Raw genomic sequence first — 13,530 nt, 5'->3', positions numbered from 1 at the left:
TTATGTACTATACCAACTGTTAAACCCAGTTAATTCTTGTCTTTTATTCTAATCTTATTATATATAAAGGTCAGGTTTCAAAGTAAGACATTAATTGCACGTTAGATTCTTAAGTGTTCAATTACAATGTTTCATTAGCTTTAGACTATTGCAAAATTTGCAAAATGATAAGTTTTTTCATTCTAACAAGATAAATTATTCTGTAAATGACAGAATTAATATGGAACCAAAATAAGAAAAAAATATAATCGATGATATTATCTAAATCTATTCAGAATTTACGAAGATATCGTGAATGATAAACAAACGTTATAAGCAAATTTTGAAACTTCTTCTTTTAAAATCTAAAGACTGTAAACTGTTATGTTTCAATATATATCAGAAAATCTTTCACACCATCCATTTTATATATATAAAGCAGACTATAATCGGATTACGATCTCGCATGTGAGAACGTCTCACGGTTGGCGCACACTGCTCGATATAAACTTAATTGATAACTCATGTATCACTTCCTACATACGAGTATCTTTTACATTGTCTTGTGAAACAGTGCCTTATATGATTCGCTCAATTAAAAATTCAAAAATGGTTCCATATGTTTATAATTGTCAAATGTCAGTAGATTAGGTAGATAATATACGCTAGTGACATTTGCAAGAGCCTTTTAAGCAAATACTATATAAAGACAAGCTTGTATGTACGTAGGCGTTTTTATTCAGTTTTCCTTAAAGAGTATGCTTCATGACTTCCATCGTAGCTTAGCGTAGTTCCAAGAAATATAAAGCTATAAGAGCATAATGATTGCATATACCTGTATGATGAATCACGTTCATTATAACACGATTTGTTTGAGTGATAACGGGGTTAAATTATACCTTATTTACATAAATGTTCTTATTAATTATTTATTAATAAGAATTTTAATTAATTTTCATATTTAAAAGTAAAACGATAATGTGTTAAAAATTGATATTGTTTAATAGAAAGATTGTCAATCTTTTGACTTTTTATTGGATTCTCACAAGATAATTCCAATAACGAAATGAATGTAAAAGAAATATTTTATTCTTAAACATACAATTTGCGCTTCCTTCGTAAAAAAAAATGTTACGAGGTACTCCAGTTAATGTCTACTTAAAATATATGCCACCGAACGTCGTTGGAGGAAACTGACCACATATTTTACAACATCGGCATACTTACAATCTGACTCATGCCGTGAAAGTTCGTTCTTCAGAACTAAATATTAGGTGCAAGAAAAATGGGCATGATGCTTTTTTATTTTAATATTGCGTACGTGAGAAGGTCCTTCTTTATTTGTTTATTCATCCCGTAACATTCCTTAAATGTGACTCATTACTTCGAGGGAACAATAGGCCACACGTCTGATTTATTCGGCCATATTGTTTATTTTATCATAAAGTGGTTATATTTTTGTGGAATTTACAATTTTTAAATTCTTATAAGCAATTCCTCGTACTTACTCGTGTTGTTCATGGTTCGATTTAACTTGTTTTTACTTTGCGGTCTTAGTATATATACTTACAATGCAAATGCAATAAAGAAGTATAGAAATTTAAATACAATAAAAATGGTACTTATCTAGTATTACGCCGGCCAGATGGTTTGGTATATGTTTCCATAATATAACATGGGCTTACACTATACAGTAGCAACTGATATTACCCATTAATCTTATTAGTTAAACTGTATACAATAATGTTAGTAAACTTCGATAAATTTAATAGTTCTAAGAGCCCCTACAAATAATATAAAATATACTGAAACGGTAAAATTTTAGTCTTACAAACGTTCTAACTAAAATATAAACGGATTATATTCTAGCGTATAGTCTGTAGCCAGCATTTATTTTTTTTGTTAATTCCTCGTTCAAAACATTTCTATTACTAATTTACTATACTTTTTAAATTTATTGCAAAAGTACTGTACTTTGCAAAATTCAGTGAAAAATATTGTTTCTGAAGTATTTTAACGGCCGTCTATAACACATCTGTGCAACATGTGATGGAACAAACTCCATTTTCTAAAATTTTATAACTCTACCAAAGCTTTTAGCTTTACTTATCGCTATAGAAATATAAACAAAGCGTAGCGCCGTTAACGTAGTTAGAAACATGCTAATTGAACTTAACGCGTGTTAGAGAGTGACAGAGAATAACCCACGTGAGTTACGTTAACAATAGATTACAAAAACCATAGTACCTGGAAGGTAGAGGTGCTTGGGTTTCCCGCCCCCGCGCCTGCGCACCGTTGTCTCAGGCCAGTCTATATCAAAACCTTCTTCGAGTCGATCGTACAAACTAGAGACACGTTCCTGTTTTGTGATACGAAACTAGTTATTATATAAATAGTCGTTAATGTGATTTGTGCGTCGCGTTAGTGTATCTCAAATAGAGAATTGATGCAACGCGACAGTTGCGCTTCGAAACTTGTAGTTCCAACACCTGTTATATTTACCTGACGTGTTTGTTCGCACAACTGTTGTTTTTCCGCCGAAATGCTTTAATTTGTACGTAGCGTACCAAGTAATAAAATAGGATGTGTATCTGATAGTACGTGCGTAGCCAAGTGTCAGGAGAACACACCAAGTCGAGTGGAATTCAAATGAAATGTTTCAATAGTGGCTACTACGTGGTTCGCTTACTTATTGCCATATACGTTGCTTGCAGACACAATAGCAATGTACGTTTGCCTTATTCAGCTATTGTCTTCGAATGAATCCGAATTGATCGAATCGAAAATTTACGACTGATCAGATCAGCGATGCGGACTAGTCAGTGAAATGATAAAGTTTCGGTATAAGCGTAAGGAATCGAACGATGGAGCCGGGACGAAGAATGGAGCGGCGATACAGAAGAAGATTGAGGGCCTGTGGGATAGGGAGCTGTTGCCGCCCAAGGATCTGCTGACCAACTCGGTGGCCGGCGTGAGGAATAACACACTTCCACGCTCACGACCGCCATCGGCGCAACCATGGAGGGAAACCGTCGAACAAACGCCTTTAGTCAGTCAAACGACGTTGACTCTTTTTCGAGTAAGTTTCAGAAGCAAAATTCTTTTATTATATTTTAAATGTTTTAAACAATCAAATGTAAAAATACAATAATGTAAGTCTATGCATAATTCAACGAAATTAGAATGTTGGATAATAAAAGATCCACGTGGTCACTTCGGTACCAATGTATTTATAAATCCAGTTAGAGTTATTTTACATCATATTCAAGGACAAATACGTGACCTTTAGTTACTTACATACTTATTCATGTGCATAATTTGATACAACTTAAATTTGATTCACAAGAATCGATTTGTATACGAATCGTTCTCTTACGGTTAAAAGACATCAACGCTGTAATTTATTTGCACAAATTAGCTCACGACTTGTAAAACATAATTAATTCTTACATTTATTTGTATGCAAAGCCAATGGAAATAATTTCATTGATAAAATCGTATTATTATGAACTGATGAATTGGTAAATGTGATTTGTGGATGCAGATTAACTTATTTCCTCGAATTTGTTTAGCCTGACACCTTAAAGGAAAGAAATAAATTTACAGGTAAAAATAACAGTTACCAAGCCGGTTGCTACGTTTTGTGATGCATGCTTTGTCGCTGACCCCCCTAAAGGCTATTGTCAAAGACTCCAAAGGCAATTTGTACAAAGAATACTTAACACTGCTGCTTAAGTATGTATGCGCAAACCTCCGGTACAAGTCGCGCCTTGAATGTCTATTGTCTCGTAGGAAAATATCGTGACTACGCCGATGTTAAATAAGCTCTTTAAATATTTTATTATTCATATTCGAACACGCGTCACGCATTATATTATCTAGTGATTGTTAAATATTAATCAGATGAATTGTAAATGGATGTAGCTTGCAATAATTTGAACTTTATGCTCTCAAAGCTTTACTTCGAGTAATTTTCCTTTTTAGGCAGAGATCAGAGATCCAGACAGCTTCCTTTTTGTTTCTCAAATAAATCAATTTCAGATTTTCCTAATTCCATTTTAGAAAATTATTATTGTGTGTAAAATTATTATCATAGAGTCTTAACAAATAGACACGATGTTGCATAAAGTGTAACTTGCTAACTATATAAACTACGAACAATTTCAAACTTTCTTTATTATAAACTCTCTTTTACCTTTAGGTTAGGTACAGACCACTTCTTTTTTAATCTTTCTCAGACTGAGCTTTCAATATCTGATTTCTCTAATTCCAATTTTAACAAATTAGTATTGAAAATAAATAATTATTAAAATCTATCCACAATACGGCAAAAAAGTTGTAATGACTAATATGGCCACTATCCAAGTTATTGGTACTAGGCAATCAGAAATTGCAAGAAACATAGGGTCACGTTATAGATACGGCGGGCTGCGTCTATGGGAGCGTTGGCTACACCATTCCCACACAACAATGGTTGACTATATTCAGTCTCGCTCTCACACCACCCCCGTTTTGCTTGTTCCACAAATGTCATCTTATGTTTGATGCATTAGTTCCGTGTTTATCGTCGTACAACGTCGTTGCACTTATTGATAAGAAGTTGGGTAATGGTGGCAGTGCAGGTCATGTGTCAATCTTCAGAAATTTAATTTATATGATATTAGAAAAACATTTATAGTCTTCCACAAATTGTTATAATAAAGACCTGTTCGGTTTCTCTTTTCAATATATTTTTAAAAGTTTATTTAGACTTGTTTTCTTTCGTACAATCCATTAAAGAATACTATGTTTTAAATCTTTGACTCCATTTTTATATCTGTGTGATACACAAAAATAGCGACATAGTTATTTTAGGCAGCCTTCATGCAGTTATTTAACATGCAATATAAACGGATATACTTTATAGGTAGCCAATTTATTCCATATTTTATTGATAATATTAACCACCGTAATTAGGGCCATCCTTGTTATCAGAAATGTCTTCACTTTAACTTTTTCTATTATTACCTACTGTAACTAAATATGATCAGCAAAAAATCTAATTTTGTTAACGGTTTCATTAAAAAAAAGTTGACTTTACTCAAAAATTACATCTAATAAAATACTAATAGCAATTTTCACTTATTAGACGTAGATAAAATAATTAGACAATTTTTTTTTACTATTAAGTCATATTTTATGTGTCTATAGATTTTACCGGTCCACTTACGGTAGTAAAATATACAGTCTCCGCCATTAGATATGAAAAAGAAATGGTGACGGTCAACTTTAAAACCTGCCTGTTTTACGAAGCGGATTACGAAATACGAGACAGCGTATTCGTTTGTACCCACATCTTACGATGATCTCGGCTGGGTCATGGCGTGTTTGTGACCTATTCGTGCTATACTGGTTTTAGTCCCTGTCATGTTTCACATCACTCAATACGAAGCTTACGGCATGAATGTTAAGACTCGGAATCACTCAGCAATATTTACGCTCGGCACTTTCTTCGGCGGCCTGTTATTAAAGATTCTGGTTTTTTTCCGTTCAAAAACCTTTCGCAGAAATTAAATTATAACGTTTTTCGTTCCAACCCCACTGTTTAACATAATATACTTATAAGTTGATTTCGTACTAAAAAGGAAGTAACGGTATCTTATATTTGTTTACATGAATACTTTTAATTATTATTTATTGCTACATGATATTTTAAAAGATCACTAAAATTGTGAAATATAAATGGATTAATAGCTACTCTTAATAATATAATAAAATTATAATTAGACAATGTGTATATATTGGAGATATTAAATATCTAAATAAAAGCAATAGAAGTCAAAACAATAATTATTAAAAAAATTTGTCCGTTTGTACGTTTGTATCAGCATCACGCAAAATACTACATCAAATTAAACGAAATTTTCGCAGTTGTATTCCTGAAAGTTTAATATCAAATCTGGTATGTTTTATCTTAATGCATCATCATCAAAAATAGCCTATTTTATTGAGTTTCTCTACTTCTGAAACCCACGCGTGCGAGGTAGCGAGCAAAATGCCAATACAACAGTAATACATAAATATTTTTTAATGTATTTCTAATTCTTTATTTAAAATTAAATTTATTTTTTATTAGTGGCCCCATTTTTTACGTCAACTTGCGTGTATTTTATACGAAAGATTGCTGCTGTTGGTAATGGCTGGAAAGAAACCTTATAGTATATTAGAAAAAAGAAAAGTTTTTTACTTATTATTCTTGTTTTTTAAGGCTTGTGTGTTATATAGCGATAAATAAAATATGTAAATAAAAAAAAACACACGCACTAGTGGAAATATAGTAGTGGTATCATTTTAGAATACAACGTCTGTTGTTATTTACATTGCCAAGTTTTTTAAACTTTTGTTTTGTTTTAATACAAGCCATTAACATTCCACTACTGGGCACTGGCCGCTCTCCATAAAAGCAATACTTACTGTTATTATGCTACTCAGGCAGCTTAATATTAATATTTATTTCGAGTTTTCTTCCTTTGCACTGGTTAAGTGCGCTCTAATGTGTTAAAAAGTCCACCTTTGACGAATAATAATAAGATTTTCTTAACATAACCCGCAGAGTTTAATAGCCCTCTCGCGCTACGGGGATAATATTAACGGACTAGTACATTTAAATCGGTAAATTATACAAAGCAAATCCTATTATGATTATCCTCTTTTGTTTTCTCTAGTCGCCTTCTTGGAGATAAAAGTGGTGACTTGTTGAAGGAATTGTTAGTAATGTAGACCTAATAGTCGAATTGCTAGTAATATACCTTATCAGGTCGACCTTCAGGCTGTTCCCTATAGGAACCATCTTATTTAATTGACTATCTGACTTGTTCTATCCTCAATTATCATCTCTTGTAGTGTCACGCCTGCGTACACTGATAGCGCAGGCAGGGTTACTATTCCATTTTTATCTATTAAAAAATTTGTTGTGTTACTCACACAGTTATTAAATTAATGTTTTTCTCCATCAGGAACTATTCACGCAACTACAATGGTCAGCAGAGCGCGCCCCAGCCGCCGATGCCTTGCGACGTGCTCTGGGTGGCGGCGGCGCCCGTTTCCAGCTGGGCTGCATGGCGGACGCCAGCGAATGTTTCGAGCATCTATTGCTGAGAGTCCACGCTCACGTGGCCACTACAGCCGCGGACAGGAGGGACGATGACTCGTGCCGAGCCGCGCACTGTGTGCCGCATAGGAAGTTCGCGATGATGCTCATCGAACAGTCCGTCTGCGGGTCATGTAACGCCACATCGAAGCCATTGCGATTTACACAGGTATATTATATAAGATTATATTCTAAAATAATTCTTTCCCGTAATTTTGTCATAAATTAGAATAAAAACTATCATACGAGTATGTTTTAATTTTTACTTGTATACAAAAATAAAGTGTTTAAGCAACAAATATTGAAATATTTATATTATAATTATATATCCAAACCTTTATATTATATATTACATACCGATGGGGAAGAAAGGTTTTTGAATGGTGACTCCGTACGGTCAAACGCAGTGTAGGACGACCCCTCCTCTAGATGGAGTGACGGCCTCAAATACATTGCAGGAAGTCAGTGAAAGTTGAAGGAGGCCTCCCTTCAACTTATGTTCAGCAGTGGACGGATAATGGCTGAGATAATGATGATGATGATGATTACATAGTAGTATTCCCGTAATAACGATCATTTATTGGGATGGATATGCGATTTTAAGATGCCATTTTTATTCCTATCTCTAAAATTAAAATTCCATTTTGACGTCATAGCGAAATCTTTATTGAGTAGATCAATATAAACTAAATTTCTAATGTATTTGAGTAAAAATTAATATAGGTAATATTTACCTTATTAATTTTTATTATGGTTCATAAAATAATGATTTCACGAAACTATCAAATTAAAATATTAGGTGAAGATATAGGTTTAAAGAAATGGCGCATCAGAATCAACCCTATTATTTGCAAAATGTAATAAATTTAAAAAATATAATTATGTTTATAGTAAATAAATACGTTTTTTATCTTTCAGATGGTGCATTATGTATCTGCAACGGCATTGACAGCGCAAGCAGCTTTGGGAGAACACGGAGACAGCTTTGGATTGTTGTTAAAACAGGCCGGCGGCATGGGTGACATTCGAGATTGTCCGGTAAGTTAAATATTTATGTAAAAATGTACATAATGTATGTATTTTAGGGATATATTACTACATTACAGTACAATAATAGATTATTTTTATTTCGAACTGTTAGAAACAATAAGCAAATTTAGGGCCAACTGATTGAATGGGTAACCTTATGGTGAGCACTTGGTTTGTAGCATGTAATTATGTACAAATAAATCATTAAATAAATTATGGTTACCCTTCAAAGGTATACTTTATAATAAACTAAGATATGGACTTAAATTCTACTGCTAGGTTAATCTTTTACCACCACTGAGGAGTAAGATCTTATGACAGCTGATTGAAATAAACTTTTGTCTCCTGAATTAAAACGCTTTCACTGTTAAGCAAACTATTACTGTTTTTATGAACCATCGTATGTGACGAAAATTTTTTTTTTTATATTTCAGAACGCATGCGGTGCCAAAATACAAATATGCCGAACACTGAATAACCGACCCGAAATTTTGTCTATTGGCATGGTGTGGGATTCTGAGCGACCATCAGCTGAACACGTAGCAGCAGTGTATGCAGCTCTTGGAACCGAATTGCGTCCAGCTGACGCATTTCATACATGTGCGGACTGGGCATGGGCTGCGCGAGCTACACATAGACTCGTGGGACTCGTAACCTACTATGGCAAACATTACTCCACTTTCTTTTTCCATAGCAAGCTACGTCTATGGATATATTTTGATGACGCCGATGTTAAGGAAGTCGGCCCTGAATGGTCACAAGTCGTAGAAAAATGTTGCAAAGGAAGATTTCAACCTTTGCTTTTATTATATGCTGCAGTGGATGGTACTCCATGTGATACACGCCATGCTCCTAAAGATGTGGTTCCATTCCCAGCACCTGAGCCAAGACGAGCAATCACGCCAGCTCCTGATCGACAGATTTCCCTTGCACGGATCTATGGTAGAAGAGCTGTAACTCCTGGGCCTGATAACGAGAATGATTATATTAGCAGAAAAAGTGTAGAAAACATGTTGGAATGCAATCGCCATTCACAATTAGGACGCAGTATGAGCACAGGTTCAGGTTCAGATAGCTCAGGTCCCAGAGTTCGAAGAGACTCCGGCAACTGGAGCGGTGACCGTAACAGTGCCTCATCAGCATCATCATCAATGGAAAGTCCCTATATATATACCAGGGGTCGTGGACCTGGTAGTGTACCAAGTAGTCCTACACGTAAAGGGGAACTTTCCAGTGGTGGTTCGTGTGATGCTGGATATGACTCATATTCTTTGTCCTCTACGGATAGTCTACCTCTTCAACAAGGTATACGTAATATGCAGTTAGCTCAGGTACCTGATATAAAAACGAGAGGAAACTGTGAAGCTTTATGTTTAGAAGCAGATAGATTACTTGAAAAGTCTCGTCATGCAGAAGATGCAGCGGATTATGAAACAGCTGTAGTTCTATGTGATGCAGCTACCTCAAAAGCTCGAGCTGCAATGGAAGCACCATATAATAATCCACATACAATGATTGTAGCTCGGATGAAACATAACACTTGCGTAATGCGTTCACGAAGTTTGCAAAGACGTATGACTGGTAAAAGTTGGGGTACTGAAATTCCACAAATAGCCCCCGTTAGAAATACAAAAGGTGGCCTCGAAAATGCTAATATTGAAATTTATGCTACATTACCTAAGAAGAAATCTTCTTCCAAGAAATCTCAGAAATCTATTGAAGATGATATTAATAATCCACCATGCGAGCGCCCACCACGACATAAATCTCGTGAAGATGAAAAAACGAGAGAAAAACGTTCAAGAAGTGAAGATCGAGGCCGTGTGCGTAAAGAAATACCAGTAACTACCGAGAAAAAAGATGAAATAGTTACTGAAGATAAAAAAGCAAGTAAAAAGCAACATAAAATTCGTAGAAAGTTATTGATGGGTGGTTTGATAAGAAGAAAGAATCGCTCCATGCCTGATTTAACAGAAGGTGCAGATGGAAATAATGAATCTGCGAACAAAGAAAAACGAATTTCGTCAGTAGATGATGGAGAAGTCGGAAGAAGAAAAAGCGAAGATAAGGTTAATTTGAGTGGCTACTTATCTGAAGGTCATTTAGAATATTCAACAGCGAGTGGGACGAATCCCAATCTGGAAAGAAGTAAACTCATGAGGAAAAGTATACATGGCAGTGTTGGTAAAATACTTACCGCCCCAAAAGTTCCACCACCTCCACCGTTACGAACCACTTCACAACTTAGCGGGTCTAAGTTTGATACAGAAGTGATGGAGCACGGCACTCAATGCCGTTCACAGCAACCCGTATCTCGTAATGACTTTTCATATTCACAACAAGATAATGAAGAGGATGGAGGTTTCTCAGAACAGTATGGAGATGAACCGCAGTCTTTGCCTTTCCTACCTTCTTCTTATGATGGCCAGCATGGAAACTCTTATCGGATTGATGATTCACCATCCCAAAACTTTCAAATGATCGTAACTAAGGCAATGATACACCAGGAACAAAGTCCAGTTAAGAGAGAAACTATGCCGACCATTCAACCTTCGCAAAATAACATTCAAAATCTTAGCACTGCATTCAATCAGGGAGTTGATGTTGTAGACAGCGCTTTGCCACTCAGGAGATCGTCACCGCAAATATTCGAATTGCCTCCTTATCCCAGTCCAATGAACTCAGTCAATCACTCAAGGCAACCCAGTGAGGAGTTCCCTCCTCCGCCACCACCTATAGATTTAACTCCGCTTGAAGAGGAATTAAATAATATACAAAATAGAAATGAGTACAATGCAATTAATAATACTGTGAATGATACACAAATACCTAAAGGATCATTATTAGCACAATTACGAGAAAAACGTAATCAGATTCTTAGAAATGCTGAAGTGACGTCAAAAACGAATAAAACGGACACCATAAACACTGTTTGTGATTCATGGTTACAAGAACTTCAATCTAAACAGGCTGCTATTAAATTGAAAAGATCGAATTCACTCGAAGGCCAACTTTCTGGGCCTAATGAAATTTCACAACAAACATTAGAAAATTCTAATATCGTTAAACAAAACACCCAGATGTTTGAAAATATTGGACGAAATATTACGCCGGATGCAGAAAGGTCGCATATTGGTTTTGTAGATATGAGAGCTAATAGGGATGTTATTAATTGCGCTAATCAATCTAGTACATGCATGTATAACAGACGCACTTCATCGTCTTCAATTGATCCTAATCAGTTACAAGATGAGTATAATGATCAACAACAATCTATTAATACTGCAATATCTTCTACGTATGGAGATAATCTAAAGCCTAAGAAGAAATCTGTGTCTTTTTGCGATCACGTAGTTATAGTTTCATCTAAAGCAGAAGAGGAAGAAGATAATAATTATATTCCTAATCCAATATTGGAACGAGTGCTGAAGTCGGCAATGAATAAAAGACAAATGACGACAATGCCTCTACAGTCCGAAAAGTCTACGCTTCAAAGACAAGATTCTTTTGATAGTCAATCGTCAAGATCTACAACATTATCGACTTCTCAAAATACCTTTGTACAGGGCGACAACGATCATGCCGATTACTTACGGTTACAAGATACTTATCCTTCATATCAACCGGCACCACAACCTCACCAACAACCACTCGGTGCTCCAAAAAATGCAGGTATGTATGAAAGACTTTCTCCTCCCACTTTACCATCACACAATCTAAATGCCACAAATGCAAATCCAGTACCAACTGGAGTGCCAAAAAATTCAACGGCTTCTATTCCTTACAATCAACCACCATCAGCTTATTCAAATCACAATCTTACCCCACCGATTTATAGCCTAACGTCTTTAAATAGACTTACTCCTACCGGACATAGCTCTTATATGCCTGCGCATTTACTGAGGCCTGTTCCTAATACATATCCGCACCCACCTAATCAAACGCATCAAGCAACTCAAGCGCAGAACAGTATTAACTATCAACGAGATACAAGGTTACCACAACACTCACCGCCTTCCGCGCTTCCTAGCAATAACTATAACATAAATCGCCAAGCTAATCAGAACATACAGAGCAATACTTCGCCGTACCAAAGTGTACCCACCAATTCGCCGGCTTACCAGAGCTATCACACCCCACCGACAAGCTATTCTAGCTCCGAGTATTCTAGTCGATACCCGGTGAACAGTACAAACCACTACGGTGCGGCTATGTTATATCAGAGAGTCCCGCCACCTCACGGAGAAGCGCCTATTGATAATTATAACAGTAACTGTCAAAAATCACCAAACAGTTCCTATCATGATAACAATTCAAACCAACCTCTTGCACATGATGTTAGACATTATGCCAATTCACAGCAACAGCGAACCATGTATAATCAACATTTTAATACGGAAAATATTACCAATAATGACAATCAATATATCCAACAACAACAACAAAATATTTACAACCTCTATGAACAAACTCCACAATTAAAACCATTACAAAAGAAGTCTGTGTCATTCGAGCCGGGGACGAAAGGCGGGACCGATTCCCCTATACCACCACAAATGAATGGGAATAATAATTATTATAATGGAGAGATTCAGAAAAACACAGCATTAGGTCAAAAATCATTGTGTAATTTGTGTAGAAAAAAAATTGTTAGTTCTCCATCATTATATTGTCCAGACTGCGATTTTTATATGTCAAGGTTTAAGCCACGTTCATAGCATTTAGTTTATCGTCGTCGGTGAAAGGCGACTTTTGCTATGAAGTTACTACTTATTAAGAACTATCTAGATAGATCGATATTTAATTCAATTATTAATGTAATGTAAATTTTATAAGTTTGTAATGTAATTATAAAAAATAGACATGACTGATCTCATTCGAGAACTAGATTTAGTTATGTGATTTACTTATAGGCGAGACTTAATAGTTATTTTATAAAGCATAAGTAATGTACATAAACAAAACATAAAATGAATCATTTTTATACAACTCAATGAAATATATAAATAACATTATAATCCATAAGTCTTTCATTTTATCCTAACCCACAGAAAAATTATAAGTGCTCACCAAAATTCTATATAATTTTTTGCACAAAAAAACTAGAAACAAAATTCGTTCATGCGAATATAGGTTGTCTCTTGTTTTCAAAGGTAAGTCTGTATATAAGCAAGAATAGTAATTTACTGAATCTCTAATTAAAAGGTTTCTCTGAGATGAAGGTCCAGTAATTTTGGTGTATATTGATAAATCAATCTTTGAACTACAGAGATGCTAATGCTAACGCCGGACTTTTATTTAAAGACAGAATGGTATCATCAATCATAGGTAGATAAAGTATAGGACTACTACTTGACAACCACCAGAGGGAGACTTTGTACAAAAGTCGTCTG

The 13,530-nt window shown here is 35.2% G+C and overlaps 1 protein-coding gene across 8 annotated transcripts in view; it reads left to right on the top strand.

Moving 5' to 3' along the window:
• The window catches only part of LOC113515705 (uncharacterized), a 114,531-nt gene extending 101,376 nt beyond the window's left edge, over positions 1–13,155 (top strand). For 3 of the 8 annotated variants that reach the window (XM_031912721.2, XM_031912711.2, XM_031912704.2), the window contains exons 2-5: positions 2,726–3,058; positions 6,975–7,277; positions 8,027–8,146; positions 8,572–13,155. In XM_031912721.2, coding sequence (XP_031768581.2) covers positions 2,807–3,058; positions 6,975–7,277; positions 8,027–8,146; positions 8,572–12,855 — 4,959 coding nt within the window. In that variant the 5' untranslated portion in view covers positions 2,726–2,806 and the 3' untranslated portion in view covers positions 12,856–13,155. Of the gene's footprint in view, positions 1–1,738; positions 3,059–6,974; positions 7,278–8,026; positions 8,147–8,571 lie in introns of those variants that run through there. The other 5 variants (XM_031912718.2, XM_031912706.2, XM_026899979.3 and 2 more) reach the window with 3 other exon arrangements.
• The last annotated feature ends 375 nt before the right edge of the window (positions 13,156–13,530 follow it).

This window comes from Galleria mellonella, unplaced genomic scaffold (assembly GCF_026898425.1).
Source record: "Galleria mellonella isolate WM207_F2 unplaced genomic scaffold, CSIRO_AGI_GalMel_v1 utg173, whole genome shotgun sequence".
In the NCBI taxonomy this organism is placed as follows: Eukaryota; Metazoa; Arthropoda; class Insecta; order Lepidoptera; family Pyralidae; genus Galleria; species Galleria mellonella.
Note: the sequence above shows the minus strand (reverse complement) of the source record. Positions and strands in the feature narration are given on the sequence as shown.